This window comes from Ctenocephalides felis, unplaced genomic scaffold (genome assembly GCF_003426905.1).
Source record: "Ctenocephalides felis isolate EL2017-DRISC unplaced genomic scaffold, ASM342690v1 CF-g0.4_SCAFFOLD_01492, whole genome shotgun sequence".
NCBI lineage: Eukaryota > Metazoa > Arthropoda > Insecta > Siphonaptera > Pulicidae > Ctenocephalides > Ctenocephalides felis.
Genome location: NW_020537646.1, coordinates 13930325 through 13949560, shown reverse-complemented (window position 1 = coordinate 13949560; position 19236 = coordinate 13930325). Strand labels below are relative to the sequence as shown.

General features: G+C 29.1%; 1 protein-coding gene across 1 annotated transcript in view; it reads right to left on the bottom strand.

The window, feature by feature from the left end:
- LOC113370863 (D(2) dopamine receptor B-like) overlaps positions 1-14420 on the bottom strand; it is a 33273-nt gene extending 18853 nt beyond the window's left edge. The window contains exons 1-2 of the mRNA XM_026611543.1: positions 14276-14420; positions 12425-12599 (exon numbers count right to left, since the gene is read on the bottom strand). Of these exons, the coding sequence (XP_026467328.1) occupies positions 12425-12599; positions 14276-14420 (320 nt within the window). The remainder of the gene's footprint in view (positions 1-12424; positions 12600-14275) is intronic.
- Positions 14421-19236: the final 4816 nt, after the last annotated feature.

Here is a 19236-nt window from a genome sequence, read left to right as displayed (position 1 = left end):
TTAATAAATAAATCTCAGAGTTTAATTATGAGATAGAAACATTATTAATTTAGCCAATTCTGTTATTTTATGTCGAGAGAGATGAATAACTCAGTCGTATTAATTGGGATATGATAATTGCGAGCGTACATCGTGGATTTTCAAGAGGCTTGCATGTTCGAGTGCTAGCTTTCATGCTTTAATGAATGCATGCAATTCTGCTATGCATATTTATTTTATATTACTTCATTTTATTTATTCAAATACTTTATATAATAATGTGAAAAAACGTTTAAGCACTTGTAATCGATTTTACGACTTCTAATAATTAAAAAAATATTTATACGATCATTTTGATGTTCTTGTCCATTCATGGATTAATAAAAATTTAAACTGAAAACTTTAAGTATTCAGTAGTTACTATTTACTAAACGAAAATTGCGTCATTTGTAGCACGTGTGTTTTAGCGCAAAACATTATCATTTGCAAAAACATACCAGATCGCTCCACCGTACTTACGTTGAGATTTGGGAATGATAATGTTTTCATAAAATTAGATACGTTTTTATGTAATAAAAGTTTTATAATAAGTATTTTAATATACATGATTATTAAAGTTATATCAAGGAAAAGAATGTGCTTAAGTATTTAACCTTTATAAGTGGATTATTAACGATCAAAATAGCACAAAAGTATGTTTCCATATCTAATTGTTCATAAAATTTATTCTGTGCATAAAACCTTCAGTAAAGCGTATGATGGCGCTTAAAACCTTAACCCATCTGCTGATACCTAATGTCGCATATTAAATTTACATACTTCAAGAGCGCCCGCCGAATACATTATGAGCGAATTTAATAAAAGCTTGAGACAACATGATACAGCATCAATAGTGTGGTGCTCTACCAGATTATTTAATTTTCTTATGAGAGTACTTAGAAGCACAGACATTACATTACACGATACTTCAATAATTTAGCCAAAGAGCTGATTGGTGCGTGAGAAGATATGCCTACTTGGAGTAAGTAGTCTGTATTTTCCATTATAGTCGAAACATGAGATTTTTCCATAGGATTCGAGCGGTATTATGATTGTGAGTCTATACACATGTACGATTCATTCCTTTTTCTAAAGAATTGTTAGTTATTGCTAACTTAAAAATTGGTCTTGAAGTTATTTTTCTGTGATAATATATTTATCAACAAACTGTGCGCAACAACACTTTCCTACTCTTACAAATATTAGTGAGATATGTTTCATTTTAGTCTAATTCCATAAATTTATTAATAAAGAAATGGGAATTTCACGAAACAAACGTAATATAATGTTATTACTTCTCTGAGTTTTAGCATTTTCATTGTTTAGCTGGCAATTTGTAAGTTTAATTTTTTTAAATTAAATTATCTTTAGTTTAAAGTGAAAATTATTCAGAGCAAAACGAATTAAGTAAGCGATCACGTACGAAGTCGCATCCGACTGTCGCTAATGTATTCTATTCTAACAACTTTGATGTCTCACGAGGTACTTCGTTCTATATACAAATTTAATAATGGTTAATAGATAGACTTACTGTGTGGTAGGTGCTTGCTAAACTAAAGCCAACTGATAAGACGACGACGAAACTATAATCCGAACCCAAATGGATATTAGTACAACAAACGGTGACGTAGGTAGATACTTTAGGTAAGATAATTATCATTTCAATTCATTAACTTACAGAGATTAAAAATGCACATATATTACCTACAAATGTGCTATTCCAAAAATAGTAAAACATCTTATTCAAATAATGGAGTTTTTCAAAGGTATATTGCTATAGTATAAAAATACATGAGAATCAAACGAAAACTTTCTCATATATACAATTTTTAGGTAGTTTGATATTGCTTTTTTCAATTTTGTTTCGTTTCGCGAATCCATCATTGCATTATAGATGCCCCTTCGGAAAAGGGACCTAACCCTTTTCTCGTCCCTTTCTTTAATCACTCACATGGGTATTTTACAGCAACGGTATGAATTTCCTATCCGGCGTCGCTAAGCCGTTCACGATTCTTCACAGAGGAATTCGGCGGACGAAAATACGCACAACTTTAGTATTTTCGGATCAAAACCTTAAGAAAGGAAGGATTCTAATGTGCAGGTATTTCGGGCATTCCAACATAGTCATTGCCGAATTCCTCCCACTTTAAGGGCTAGGGTTATCGTAATCGTCGGCAGATATGATTATTGGTCGAATAATGAACCGTTGCCACGTGCTTATTGGACTCATGGAAAATATTTTAGAAATATCATAGCTTATCTCTGTTTTATGACAAAATGGTAATATATTATTGTATGGCAAAAATAAAACATATAGTAATATTGCTTTTTATAATACCTGTATCTATACCATATAGAACATCGGAAAATCTTTGGTAGTACCGAGAATGCCTAAATTGATTGTCAGTTCAGTTATTGGACGTCCTGTTATGATAATATATAGTAATATTTGTCAAAAAATTTTATTTTCAACAAAACCTTATCTTTACAAAAATAATTATACATTTTTGTTGATGTACACCATTCCGCATATTTGATTATAATGTGATTCTTATTATATGTATTATATTATATTATATAACCATTTTTTGCTTATTATGCTTAATTTTCATTATATTTGTTCATTTCAACTTTACAACGTGAATGACACTCTTAAGACTAAAATAATTTTACATTTGCCCCAAATTTTCAATAAGACTTTTTGTTAAACTGTGAATATAAAATTTTCAAAATTGGTCGAATTTGATAAGCCCAATTTTCAAATAATGTACTAAAGCTTATACTATATACTTATATACTTTTGAAAAATTTTGTAATACAAATATTCGAGTAAAAATAAAAAAACCTAAAAATAACACAAAGTTTGCTAAGTTTTATAAATGTTTTTTACGGTTGCGATTCTATTGTTAAAATGAACAAAAATATTTAAAATTATCCAAACTAAACGAAAAATGATTACCAAAGAGGTCAGCTTGACTAAACTTTCGAGTTGCCCTTAAAAGCCCATTTCGACTTGACGCTGAGTTATGGGACACCCTGTATATATGTGTATATATGAATATGCATATATATTATATTTTTTTTAAAATTTTTGAAAGTATTATGATCTTGATTGTGTGAACCTTTAAATGTTTACAATTTTTTATTGTTTAAAAAAGATTTTATCACTAATAGCTAATTTCATAACTTGACTAATAAATTGAACGTGAAATCTAATAATAGCACTAGAATATAATTAGCTACTTGAGAGTAGTGCATGATTAGCTAAATTTAGTCGCACTAAATGCCAACACCTACCACAATCAACATCGCAGTAATTAGTAATTAATTATAATAATAAATATGTCACATGCACTTGTATGCGCCAACGCGCGGTAATATGAGACCATTAGCTAAAGTGCACCACCCGGAAAATGCAGTCCGTTACATATCGCCTTCAGTCTAAAGATGTTGTAAATAATAAATAAATGAATAACTAGGTGTAGGTGGTATTTGGTCTTGAAGCTCAAACGTTTCAATAAATGCAATCAGCAAAAATTTTTCGAGTTTTTAAAATATGATAATCGTTTATTTTGATAAAGCGTTTAATTAAGCCGTTATATTTAACGGCTCGACCTATACAAAAAATCCAATTAACAAAAGTCCAAACTAATTTTATCAAATGACTTAAGTTTACACAATCCGTATACCCATTTTCTATAAAAATCCGACAAAAGGTTGAATTTATGTTGTTTTACTAATTTCCATGCCAACGACTACGAATAAATTAAAATGTTTAGAAAATATAAAATTGGTAGAAACAAACTTTACTTATGGGAGACAAAGGTAAACTACATACATTCCTTAAATCTCATATTAAAGGTTTTTTATATTATATTATATCGTAAACTGATTTATATTGAAAACTAAAAAAAACAATAAAATGCTTATGAAGAAATATGAAAATATATGATATTTTAATTTATTGACTTTTATGGATTGCAGTGTCCTAGGGCAGATCCATGAACTGAGTTAAACTTAAAATGGTGTGAGATATTTTTTATTGACATTACAAACTGCAGTGCCCGAAATGGGCTATTTTGAATTGAAAACATATTTTTGCTTTATATTTTCAAGTGAAAATTGACATTGGTATTGCACGTAAGAATTGACATTGCTACCACACTAATACGTGAGCTTAATCATGATTTGTATAGATAATATAATATATAATATTTACATATGGCATATAAATACAGTAATAAGTATATTTTGTCCTCATATAATTAATAATACATTTTATGTAGCCGTAATTCTATATTATAAATCAATTCAAACAAATAATCCAAACGTATTCGGAAGATTATAAGAAATACGTGAGCAAGAAATACTTTTTTTCTTTCTGATATTTTATATATTCTGTACAAGTATATCCATAATATATCACAAACAGATCGAAATAAATCATTTCACAGATATTATGAGATTTGGATGAACGGAAGCGCGGCGAAAAAAATTGGCTTTTACAAAAGAGCTTCAGGGCATACAGTTCGTTATATTTCTGAATGTAATAAGATTTATATTAGTATTTTAATATATTTAATATACAATAATATAATTATTTATATCAAAATTTGAATAGTTTAAGTAGTATAATTAACTGACTATTACTTCAACTTTACTTATTAGTGATTCAATAAGAGAATAGAGCGAGGCTTGAAGGTCTATGGGTAAAAAGGTTTACTACCAATCTATCAAAGACTAGTGAAGTTAAAAATTTTTTAACAACAATATTTGAAAGTAAAGGGAAACAAATGTATAGCCAGCCATTACTTTGATTCTTACTACGTTGTTGTAGGGAGATGAACGGCAATGTTTGATAATCCATAACAAAAGTATTTTCTTTCGTTTATTAAATTATAATAAGATATTAGGAAAAATTAGAGACTTTAGAATAATGCGAATAAAATTTATGTATAATTTACAACCGATTAAAAATTAAAACAAGTTATATTTTATTACTCTCAATGTAAGTTGCCAGAGAGCATTATAGTTATTACTAATTCAATTACCGACTTTAGAGTATTATATGGATCGTTATTCCAAGTCATCCATATACAAAGAGAATATTCACCTGCACTCACAGTCAGTCTACAATATTATGAAAAATGAACTGGCTATCTCGTTATATGTGTGAGCTTTTCATAATTGATTTCTTCGCCGGTTGTAGAAATATGTTTTTCCGATGATTAAAATCTCTAGCCCGGCAGCTGGTTAGCGCAGAAATGTCGATAAACGGATTACAAATTCATCTCCTCGAGAATCGGGATCAGAATATGATTAAGGAACGGAATTAGAAAACGTTCCGATTGGAAACTTATTGTCCTCACGAGTAGAATACACGATTGTTTTGTGTTATGGATAGAATAATATTACAGGATTCTACATATAGATTATCGAAGTATAAATAAATGTCAGAAGACGTGGAATCTGTATATTCCGGATAGTAGTAGACACGTTTTCTTGTAATAAATAATTCTGTATCCGCGAAGCAACCAACTAACCTACCAATATATCTATATATATATATATATATATATATATATATATATATACAGATACATATATATACTTATATTTAGGGTTTCCCAGAAGTCAACGTCATGCCAAAACGTGGTGATAGTATTGATCGTAACTATAAAGAAATTAAGACACACAAATTTATCTCACATTGTTTGAAAATTATTATATTTTAAGTACAACCCAGAGCTCTAATTCATTAATAAAATTTTCATTATTTCGGTTCATTCCATTTTACCCATTTTTAATGAAATCATTTTTAGGTAACTGTAGTTAATTTTCAATATATTTGTTCATTTCAACTTTAGACCCATAATCATAAATGACATTTTCAGGACCATAGTCAAAAGTAATTTCACATTTGCCTCAAGGTTTCAAGAATGAAGACTTTTTTGTTAAATTGTGAATTCAAAATTCTCAAAATTGGTCGATTTTGAGAAGCTGCATTTTAAAATAATGTATTGAAGCGTGTTGGCAAGTTCCATCAAAAGTTTGAATCAGAATTGTAAAACGGTTAAATACTTGACTCTCAAGAAAAATATTCGAATAAAAAAATAACTAGTGGAGCGCATGGCATCGTGCCTTAAGGCAAATTGCTGGAACTTCCAGTACCAAAAAATTATTGTTTTTTTTAAAAACGATTAACATTTTTGAAAAAAATTTACTTCGAAAAAAATAGATTTTTGAGAAACTATAAATTTGACAAAAAATTACTTTTTTTGAAAAAAAGTTTTTTTTTCAAAGCAATCGTACTGCTTTAACTGCATAGATGTCAAAGTGCGTAAGCGCCGCGTCGCCGTCTACCGGATAAACGGAACCCATAGGAATGTAAACAAAATTCATACTTATTGTTAAAATCTCTATGAAATATCTGATAATTTGATGTGCATATGTCTAATGATCATTTTTGACCGCCAAACGGCATTTTTTTTACTTTTTTCATTAGATCTCCGAAACCGCTAGACCTACCTTCATAAAAATTTGATCAATTCTTTGTCAATACAAGTAAAATGTTTTTTGAATTATTAAAATCAGACGCTCCGTTCTCTTAAAAACTGAGTGACCATTTTCGGCACTTTTTGCCCCATATTTTCGGAACCGCTAGACCTGCCTCCGCCAGAAACTAATCAGCACGTCTCCTTATCAATACGAATCGAATGTTTTTTGAATTATTTAAATCCCGAAAGGTTGATCGGTGTTCCCGAAATCGTCGACGAAAATTTGTATCCGCACACACACACACATACACATACAACCAATTTTTTCTAAGGTATGCCAAAATATTCAGAAACTTTTGAAACGTAAAGATATATGAAAATTTTCATGTTCGATTTTTTTGCGATTACTATAACTTGCCCTACGGGAAGTTAAAAACCTTAGAATAACACAAAATTTGACAAATATTAGAAATGTTAATCCAATGTTAAAATTAACAAAAGTAATGAAAATTAACCTTAATAACCTAAATATCACCTATAAGGTCAGATTGACCAAAGCTCAGCATTGCACTTGAAAGCTCCTCACATGAAATAATTTTCATGATAGTTACGATAATTATTATTATTTTGATTTGGCTTGACTTTGAGTACTGGGACACCCTGTATGAATGTGTATAAGTATATGTATAAATATAACTATTTTTTATGCAAACTTACGTTGCACTTTTAACATTTTGTAACAGGTATAGTTAAAATATGCAACGAATGAGACAAACTTTTCTATTAACTTCAACTTGAATATCGTCAAAAACTAATTCAATCAAAATAATAAAAAAGTCCAAGAATCAAACTTCTATATTTTATCATAACAATTCATAGAATTGATCTGATTTTATGTAAATTTTATTGAATTAATCATTTGAAAAATTAATCATTGAAATCATTTAAAAAAATTACATTTTTAATATTGTATATTAAAACCTCTATGTTAATTAAATTGATTTATGCTCATAAAAATAAATAATTAAATTTTCATATACTAAAAGTACTTTTTATAATATGAACATGAACAGTACAAAATTCCCTTTATTGATGAAAGTCCGTTAGTAACTGAGTACTTAACATATTAGTTTTCCCAGGAAAAATTAAACAAAGCTCGGCGGTTTTAATTTTGTAGATTACTTACATTTCCTGATATATGAAAATTAAACATATACGTTTATTTACATATAAGGTTCTATCATTTTATCATATTACCACGGTATGACAGTTGAAACAACTGAATTAATTAATTATACATTGTAGATTCTATGAAAATGAAACCATTTATTTAACGAATCATGTCTCATGTAATTATATCTTCACATGCAAATGGAATCTAAAGTTATAAATTTCTTTTTAATACATATAAAATAATTCGAATTATGATAATATAACATTACTCGATTCTCAAAAAGTTCACTTATAATAAAATTTAAAAAAAAACTAACTAGACGTAAGAAGCATTTTGCCTTAACCAACAATAATAGCTATAATCAATAAGAATGGAGTTTTAGTAAATTTTAAAACAGTGACATAAAATTTCACTAATTCAAATTTTAGAGTTAAACCATTCGGAATGACTCACCTCATCGAGAAAATATAAAATTGGCACAATGAACTTTGTGGAGACAACATTAACTTCTCCTCATTTGGAAAGTTGAAATCAAATTTAAAAGATTATTTCCATTAGGATTTTGTTCAAAAGTATTAATTCCATTATATTATAGAAAAAATACAGAGAGATAGAATTATATTAACCCGATAGTATTCGATTTGGGTCATGGTTCTTATCAAACTTAGCAATCGAAGTATTAATCATTGGAGAATATGCAAAAAAGGATTTCAAAGTCATAAATTATCAAATCCTCGCGGCATCCGCGTTCGAATTTATAAATATTCAAAGAATTCTTTTTTTCGAGATCAAAAGAAAAATAAAGAAGGCGAAGATGATGGAAATTTCTTTTGGCGGGGTTTGAAAGATGCGCCTTATTGTCTCTTAAAGTAGTTCTGTTCTTGGCTGATACAAAATTGTTCATCTATTATTCCTTTGAAGTGTACACCGCGCCGAGCGCCGTTTCTGGCGCCTTATCTATTTATAGTTATACTCAAAAAGTTTAGTTTTTATTCAGAACGATCTACATTTACCTGGAGGAAAAGATTTTGTGAAACGGAATGTGATAAATAAACGATGAATTGAAATTTATAATATATTATGGATGCTCTTCTACGTGATTTGGCAAGTGGGTGCAGAAAATTGTTTCTATTTATTTTAGGATAGCATATGACCCTTCTAATTTAAGATTTATATTACCACTTTTTTTAATACTATAATTATAATCAATGAAAAACTCACATTGTAGAATAATCGACTATATTGACTAGCTTCATATTTATAATTTTTCCCGTAGGGTAAGTTACAGTAATTATAAAAAAACTCGGAAATGCATTTTTTGCATATCTTTACGTTTCAAAGTTTTCTACACATTTTGGCATACCTCAGAAAAAGTAGGTATGTGTGTGTATGCGTATGTGCGGATAAAATTTTTTGTCGACGATTTCATGAGCACGGATCAACCGATTTGAATGATTCAAAGAACATTCGATTTCTATTGATGGGCAGACAGAGCCAGTCGTAGCCAAAAATGGCAATTGACTTCTTGAGACAACGGAGCGCCCGATTTGAATGTTTTAAAAATCATTTCAATTGTATTGACGGAATGGAGAATAATGATAAAATTTTTGTAAACATATTTCAAAAATTATAAACTACTATACGAAAATTTTCAGCATTTTGCTTTAAGACACGATACCATGCACCACTATATCTATCTAATCTAAATTCAATAAAATAATGAATATATTTGAAATATTCAATTAATTAATTATTGCACATATAAAACTTTATTTATATTTCATAGAATAACATGCTTGGAGTGTAAAAATTTATATTTCAAAGCTTTTATTATAATTTTGACTCTCTAACTTCAAAGTTCAACATTTAAAATGAAGAATTGGGTTCAAAAGAATCTGTCATCAACTTCGTGTATGAGACGATCAAAACAATGGCAAAGCTATTTTATTATCAACAACTTCTAAAGAAATAAGTTTTGTTTTAAAGAGTTAAAGTAGTTACCATCAATTACGCCCATGAAGAAAAGTACTTCGCTGAAGAAATATGAAAGATGGATAATATTACTTGAATACGTTTTTATATTGTAGAAAATGAAAAACTGAAGATCTCTTAAGATCAGTTTTTATATATTCCAATTATTTGTTATCACCAAATAATAAATTGTTAAAACCAATTACTACCAAATTGGTCAAAGAATTATATATTCTATGATCTTCATATTAGTTACTGAAAGACAGTAGTTAACAGAGATATATCGAATGGAAAACATATTTATTTTTGTATTTTGCGCAAAAATTAATGTATTCATATTAGCACATGGATCTGCGGTTATTTCGTATATTTTTATTTTTGTGAGCTGGTTTATGTGTATATATAATTTATAATCCAACATAACTCGGAACGCGATATTAACAGGAGAATACGTTTCCGTTTGACACGAGCAAGGAATGAAAAAAGTTTTCTCGCGCGAATTTCCTGTGAGGGACATCTATGCGTGTTTTTCCACAAGTTTTGTCAAACAGCAAAAGTGGAAAATACATTCATTCGTTCATTCATTGAGCTGGGAAGTTTGTTTTCGGTGATTTATCAAAGCCAAAAGCCCTGCCGTGTCCAAATGATGCATGATCATTTGATGTGCGTGAGGAACGCACTTAAAAAAGTCGAGAGCTTCACACTCGCCCTGGTTTTTACGACTTCGGAGTTTTGTCGTCATCACTATAAATGGAAAATATTTTTTTTCGTTTTGCCCCAGTTAAGTGCATTGTGTTAGGGTGAGAATAATACGTTAGAAGAATCGACAATTTACTTTTATTTTTTCATACGTGGACCAAACCTAACAAAACTTAAAAATTATATATTTATTCAATTTAGGAAATATTATTGATACTTTGTAAAAGATCAGCGTTACGAGATTTAATTCTATTCCAAAGTTCAATAATTACTATATATACTTCTTGCAATGATTTTCCTACATTTGTGACGAATTAATATTGCCCATTTTAGAAATCTTCACAATCGTATTTAGTATGATTGAGAATCGATCAACATCTATTTTTCATACCCCTAAGTGCTAAAAGTTGGTTACCTTTAAGGTTTTTAATACAGTTTTTAGACATTTATTTTTATTTTATCTTTTTATATTTTGTAATTAGAAAATATATAGCCCTAAATTTTTACCTTCCTAACACCTCTATTTTGTCATTTTTAGTCATTTATAGTAATCGAACCGTAGTTATTTTAGTAATCGAAGCCAATGGATGTTTATCACCGAATTTTAATTTAGTTTTTCTTGCTTATAGCCTCAATTTAACTACAAAAAATAACTTATTTTTATCAAGAGTCGTTACACTTAATTAAAGTAATAAAACTATTATACCAACTTTATTACTTGTTTCATCAGTTATATTACCTATAAGATGTGTTACTATAGAATTTCATCTCCAGAATTTATAACCATATATATTAAACTATTTCGATCATAAACTACAGAAAGGACGACTTGAGTATTTGCTTTAGACAAATAGTGGAATAGTACGGCTTATTGATATGAAGGACAAATATGACAAGATGAATAAATTTTTCCATTGATAATAATTACATAATGTCTAAAATAAGACGGAAAATTTTAGTGACCCATCAAGAAAAATCAAATGTTTTTTGAATCATTCAAATCAGTTGATCCGTTATCAGTAGATTCCTCTCGAAATCGTTGACAAAAATTTCTATCCGCACATATATTTTATTGATATAAAAGACAAATGTGACAAGATGAATAAATTTTGCTATTGATAATAATTATATAATATATGAAAAAAGGTGGAAAATTTTAGTGGTACCTATTGGCAAACAAAGCCAATTTATTATAAATTAAATTTTTAAGGCACCAAAATGAAAATTAAGCGTACCATGTTTGAATGTTATTTTAACTTATTGAAATCTATTGCAAAATTAAAACTTAAGTTTTGAAAAAGCCCAGGTCAAATATTGACCATAGGGTGATTTGCCATTTTCGCACTTTATACCTACAACTGGATCTGTCTACACATCAAGAAAAATCAAATGTTTTTTGAATCATTCATATCAGTTGACTAATTATCAGTTGATTCCTCTCGGAATCATTGACAAACAATATTATCCGCACATATATCTTATTGATATAAAATACAAATATAACAAGATAAATAAATTCTGCCATTGATAATAATTATATATTATATGAAAAAAGATGGAAAATTTTAGTGGTACCTATTCACGCACAAATTTGCTAATTTCTTATAAATTGAATTCTTAAGGCACCAAACTTGAAACTTAAGTTTTGAAAAAGCCCTGGTCAAATATTGACCATAGGGTGTTTTGCCATTTTTAGCACCTTATGCCTACGACTGAACCTGTCTATCTTTTTTGAATCATTCAAATCAGTTGACTAATTATCAGTTGGTTCCTCTCGGAATCGTCGACAAAAAATATTATCCGCATACAGACACATAGGTACATACGTTTTTTTCTGAGGTATGCCAAAATGTCCAGAAATCTTTGAAACGTAAAGATGTACGAATACATTTATTCTCAATTTTTTTACAATTACTGTAACCTTATATAATCATGTTAGGAAACCTTTTAAATTCTTTTCCAATAATCCATAACACTTGCTAATTATTTCCTTGCGATAAAGCTTCTTCATATCATGTTTTGCGATAATGCTTCTTCATATCATGTTTATAAATGAGTTTCCTACCTTGAATCTGGTAGCCACAACTCCCTGGCGTCCAAGGCAGCAGACAATTCGGTGTCCGTAGAAGCTGCAGAGTGTGCATGATGGCCTGGTGAAGGAGAACCGCTGCCCACGCCTCCAGCGCCTCCGGTGCCTCCGCTGCTGCCTTTGAGAAGACGACGCCACGTGTATCTTCTCTCTGAGAAGGAAGAAATATTGGTAATAAATGAAATAGTATATTTCTATAAATACTAGCTGACCCGGCAAACTTTGTTTTGCTAAGTAAGGTATATTCTAATCAATTTCTAGAGAATCAAAAATATTAATACTTTAAGTGTATAAGGATGTGTTGTTTGAATGCTATATACAATGACGATTATAAAAATAATAAACCCCATTAGTTTGTCTATATTTTGTCAATACGTACAATCAAACTGGAAGTTTTATACACTTTCTATAGAAAACATGGTATAATCCAATCCAAGTCTTTTATGGTCCTTCGACTTATTGATTACGTTTCAAGTTTTTCAGATTCTTTTTGGATTCTGGATTTTGTGTATAGTTGTAAATAATACTACTGAGCTTATAAAAAAAAATCAAATTTCTGCGAGGAGAGGTAGATAATGAATTAAGTATTTATTCTTTGACCTGCTTTTTGAAAAGTTTCAAGTAACATTCAATGAATCAAAGTAAATTTAATAAAAAGTATATATGTAGAGCAGGGCAAGGCACAAAGATCCAATTTGACTTTGAAAAGATCAAATTTAAACAATATTGTGAAAACCATAACAATTATATCACAACAAATAACACATATCAAACGAACAATTATCTGACTACGTTCAGTAAACTGCCAGCTACTTCATTATTGTAGAAATGTGCTTTTTTGATGTCTTTCAAAAATTTATTATCTAGACCTTTTTACCCTATAAGCGGGGTAACTTGAAACAGGCAGGTGGCAAAAAGGTTAAAAGCCTTATTATAATTTTAAAGGTATTTTACAAAATAATTATATTTTTAACTAATGCTAAAAAAGATTACCGTTTTCAAATCAAGGTTATAGCTGGTTATACATCTTTTTCCCTCTACTTTCAAATATTGCTGTTAAACAATGCTTAACTTTACTGATTTTTGACACATCGGTGGTGGACCTTTTTAACCCCGGACCTTCATATATTACTATCTATTTTTTGATAAATTCTGGGAAATTATAACTGGAAAAAAGTTATTCGACAAAATGTTCATTTGATCGATACCAAATTTAGGTTTTAAACTTAAATAACATAAATAAAAAATAATATAACCTAGAAAATGTTAAATGTAAATACCAATGAGTATATAATTATACGAATGAGATTATTCAAAGCACCGTGTTTGAGAAAAATATGCCAAAAAGTGCATTTTCATATTAACATTTCAAAAAAGTTGATATTTTGAGGTTCTAGTAGCACTTGCGGCCCGTTTAGTAACGTTTTTGTATATAAATAAAACTATAAACAAAACTACTTACTACAATTTCATCATAATTAAATAATATTTACGTAAAACATCCTAGTAAACGTAATTGAACATCATCTGTCAAAACCGTTTGACATTTCACGTATTAGCCACCGTCCATTGTTTTATTTAAGTTACGCTTCTATAAAAATTCTCAAATTAAAAATGTAAAGTTTCTACGCGATTTTGAAATAATATCTCACCTTTCCGACCAACTCTGGATTGGCACGAATTTTTCAAGACTAAGACTGGCCAAATCGGATTAGCCGTTTTCGAGTTTTATCGAATCATTTGATCGAGAGCTCCATTTTTATATATAAGATGAAATACAAATATAGCTTAAGGTAGAAGTTGTATATTAATAAAATTTCAACTAACCAAATGCCGTCGGTCCTCCCAGCCATCCGCTGGCCCATGACTCCTGCGAGGCCCCCGCCGTGGTGCCGCCTGCGGTTCCTCCACCGCCTAAACTTCGTTGCTGACGAGCCAGTAATCGCACTGTCAAAGCGTAGGTGAGGAGCATTACGCATAAAGGTATGTAGAAACACACTATAGAACCGATTAATTTGTAGAGAGGATCTGGGATTTGACACATGCCATGAATTAACACGGATCCGTGATCCTGAAAAGAATTGAAGTCATTTATTAATTAAATACACATACACACACCGACACATACACACACACTATATAAATATATATATATATATACACACATATATATATATATATATATATATATATATACACACACACTATATAAATATATATATATATATACACACATATATATATATATATATATATATATATATATATATATGTATATATACTAGATGTCCCGACATACGTTGTCTTGTACCCATGTCTACAATTCAAAAGTTCAAAATTTGTTAATGTCCTATTCTATACTTTTTAATATCCTATCTGATATCCTGGCTTTGTGATTAATTTATGGTCTTAGTATGAGAAATTCAGGAAAAAATAATTTTGTATATTCCGTAAAAGAACAATATCAAACTTGATTTTACCACACAACATAATTGCTTCAATGATCTATCTATAATTTTCATAATCTTGTACGATATATTAGTTCAGTGATTTCCAACCTGTGGGGCGCGCCCCCCTGGGGGGGCGCCATACCTTTCCAGGGGGGGCGCGAAGCTGTTTCAAAAACATTATTTTTAAATGCTGAGTAAGTGTCAAAAACAAATCAGCAAAATACTTAAAGTACTTCTAAGAGTGTTTGAGTTCAAAAAAGAAATTGCTATGTTTCTTGCTGATAACAAAAGAGACGGAGCAATCTTGTTTTAGGACACAAACTTCCTCGCAAAATTTGCGTATTCAGTTGATATTTTTCAAAGACTTAGCGATTTAATTAAATCAATGCAAGGATCTCAAATTCGTGCTTTTGTTCAGAAAGACAAGATTACGGGTTTAATGAAAAAATTAGAACTGTGTATAGCTAGTATCAAATAACTTTATAACTTTAACATGTTTCCCACTTTTAAAATTACTTGTGTTACTGATGAAATAGAAGTAAGTAAAGATCTTATTATTATATCAGTCATATGACTAGTCTGCGAAACCAATTTTCGCATTACTTAAAACATCTAATTACGTCCAAATACGAATGGATTAGAAATCCATTTGTCATTGAGAAACATGGTGATTTTGGTCATTCAACAGCAGAGCAGAAAATGATAATTGATTTATCTAGTGATAGCACATTGAAGCAGATTTTTCAGGACGAAAATATATTGTTAAGTTTTGGTTACCAGTAAAGAACGATTTTCCTACTTTGACAAATAATGCTTTAGAAATTTTATTACCATTTGTGAGATCTTACTTATGTGAAACAGAAAATTCTTATAATTTATAGTTATGTTTGTATACATATTTTTTATAATACTGTGTATTATTTGGCATAATTTCAGTTATATTAAGTATATTTATATTAAATTGTTAGAAAAATAAGGGGGGGGGGCGCAATATTTTTTTCTTTCGAAAGGGGGGCGCAAGGAAAAAAAGGTTGGAAACCGCTGTATTAGTTGCTTTTTGGTAATTATAATTTCTTAAGTACATTTTTTCACTAATAATTCAATAAACATTATTGTTTATGCTCAAATCTTAGGTGAATTAATTTGTAGAATCTAGTTCATATGAGCACTCTTCAATCTAAGATCAACTCGCTAAATATTCCATATACAATGCCAAACAAATGAATTTTTGACACATGAAACGGAATCTAAATCATTTTTGTAATAAGTAGAAATATTTTTTGTATTATTAAAAAATTTAGTAAAGTAAACAAATGCGACATGCATAAGTTTTAAAAAAATACTGTATATGCAATTTTGAATTTATTGCATTATTTTTTAAACTGAATTATATAATTTCATCTGCCATATACTGTTGACTGTATTTTATATTATTTCAATTTCTGGCTCATCTCAGCTGCTGTTAGGCAATAATAATGTAGACATTACATTTGCCTTGTATATTATATTCTAATATTATCTAGGCTCAGAATTTCACCTAAATTCAAATTTCAACTGAATTGACATATGTAGCAGATGACGGTTTAAATGTTTTCAATGTCAAACAATGATAAGTAGTCACTCGTAATTTTTGCCATTTATTTCTTCAATATTACTATAGTTTTATTGTTCATTATCTCTTGAAAATAGCCTTTGACAAACTCTAAAAAGAATCACCAAAATCCGAATAATCGTTTTGGAGAAGTATCGAATCATACACGTACAGAAAACTTTTATATATAAGATATATATATATATATTGTAGAGTTTCGAACAAGAATCCAAAAGTAATAAAAAACAAGAAAAGTTTTTTAATAAACAATTTCTTTCTTTATTTATTTATTTACTGTCGACGTTTCGGAACTAGGTACGTTCCATCTTCAGGACATATGTCAAGAAACATGATCTTGATGAGATTTAAGCAAACAATATGTTTATGAAAATGGATTTTTCTCAAATAATAAATTAATTGAAAAAAATATAATAATGTACAGAAATATGATAATATGATCAAAATAAAAATGATAAAAATAAATGAGTGGATTATCTAACAGGATATTAAAAATGATAAAATTTTTTTTTTTTTGAAAGTTATGGAAAATTTGTAAGAAAAGGTTAATGACAAAATTGATATTCTCCAACATCAACATTCAAATCTAAATATTTACTTCACTTTGTTAATAAAATAGCAAAAGCTATAATTATTATCTCATAAGATTTATTTATATAAAAGTCGTTATTGCATTAAAGAATTGTGAAAGCACAATTTGATTACTTGTATATTGTACACAGTGTTTCAAAGGCTATGTAACATCAACTATCTCGTCATATTTCATATTCAACAAGTAATAAAACAGCTCGTATTGTATGAAATATAGTTTGCAGACTATAAAATATAGTTGCGTTTAGATACGAGAATTTACTTTGCAATATCCAGGTACGGAAATGTTAGAGCATAAAATCTGTGCCAGTAAAGTTTCAAGAAGTAGATGAGAAGGTGGCATATGGCGGGATTAGAGCGGATCAGCCGTCTCCCTAAAATCTATTTCTCTGATAGAACATATACGTAGTCATATACATACACATACTGTATATATCGATATATAATATAATATACATGTATACAGTATCTGATGTACCTAAAGCTTTGAGCTCATATTATTGGCGAAGTCTAAATATTTGTGTTCCTTTACCTGCCATTTTCACCAGAGCTTTTAAAATAATAGTCTTAGGCTTCTGCGATTATTATCCCTCATGCAAATTTTATGAATCTTATTAAATAATTATGATTCTCTTGTTCATTTTACTTGATATCGCTTGGCAGAAGCATGAAATATTAATCTTTGATGATGGTTTGCATATTATCCTAAAATCTTACAACGTATAATTCCTGTGTTCCTGGGTATACGAAGTTTATGCAAGCATTTCGCAAATATAAATATAAACAGATACATATGCTCATATAGAGAAAGATACAAAAATAAACAAATTATAAATAATATAAAAATGAGAAACAAATTATGAATTTATTTGTGATTTATTCGCAAAATTCATTTGATTACCATATATGCATATTATAATTTAACAAAAACATTTTATCATAACATATCGAATATGAAATAATGTGAAAATTAATAAGCTGTAATTTATTGCATAATTCATTTCGATATTGTGTTCGAGTTTTTGATATATAATAACTGCTCGTTATTAAAATTATATATACTCGTATATGAAAAATCTAATAAATTTATATTTTTTGCAGAAAATTATATGTTGGAACGAATTAGAAAGATAATTTATTGTGTTGAAAGCCAATGAATTTATTATAAGATAAAAAATATTTTTTTAAATTTATTATTATTAACTTCCCGTAGGGTAAGTTATTGTAATGGGCCGAAAATCGAAATTGAAAATTTTTACATTTCTCGACGTTTTGAAGGTTTCTGAACATTTTGGCATACCTCAGAAAAAATGGATGTGTGTGTGTGTGTGTGTGTGTGTATGTGTGTGTGTGTGTATGTATGTGTGGATACAAATTTCCAGTCACGTTTTAGGGCGCACGGATCAACCGATTTGAATGGTTCAAAAAACATTCGATTCCTATTGATAGGGAAAAGAGCTGATTAGTTTTTGGCAAAGGCAGGTCCGGCCGTTTCGGAGATACGGAGCAAAGAGTGCGGAAAATAGAAATCGAATTTTTGAGAGAACGGAGTATCCGATTTGAATGATCTAAAAAACATTCAATTAGTAATGATTGGGAGAAGTGTTTATTAGTTTTTGGCAAAGGCAGGCCCAGCCATTTCGAAGATACGGAGCTAAATATGTAAAAAATGGCAGTTTTTGAGAGAACTGAGCGTCCGATTTGAATGATTCAAAAAACTTTCTGCTTGTCTTAACAAAATAATTGATTTTGGAAAAAAAAATTTTGTTCCATTTTTTTTTTTTTTTTTTTTAGTTTTTTGTTGAAACAAATAATTTCAACTTTGCAATTCAGTTTATATAATTCTTATAAATATTAGACAATGTTACAATATTTATAATACTCTATTTGAAAACATTCAGTATTCCTCGAACATTTCGTTACGGTACGGGAAGTTCCAGCAATTTGCCTTAAGGCACGATGCCACCCACCCCACTAGTTTTGATTTCAATTCGATATCATAATTAAAATTACAGTAGCAATTTAAAATAAATTTTGAAGTAAAATCAATTGTAATATTATTATAATAATATTGTTACCTCCCAAAAAGTTTTTGACTATTTTTGAATTCATAAACTCTCCATTTATCTGAAATTTAC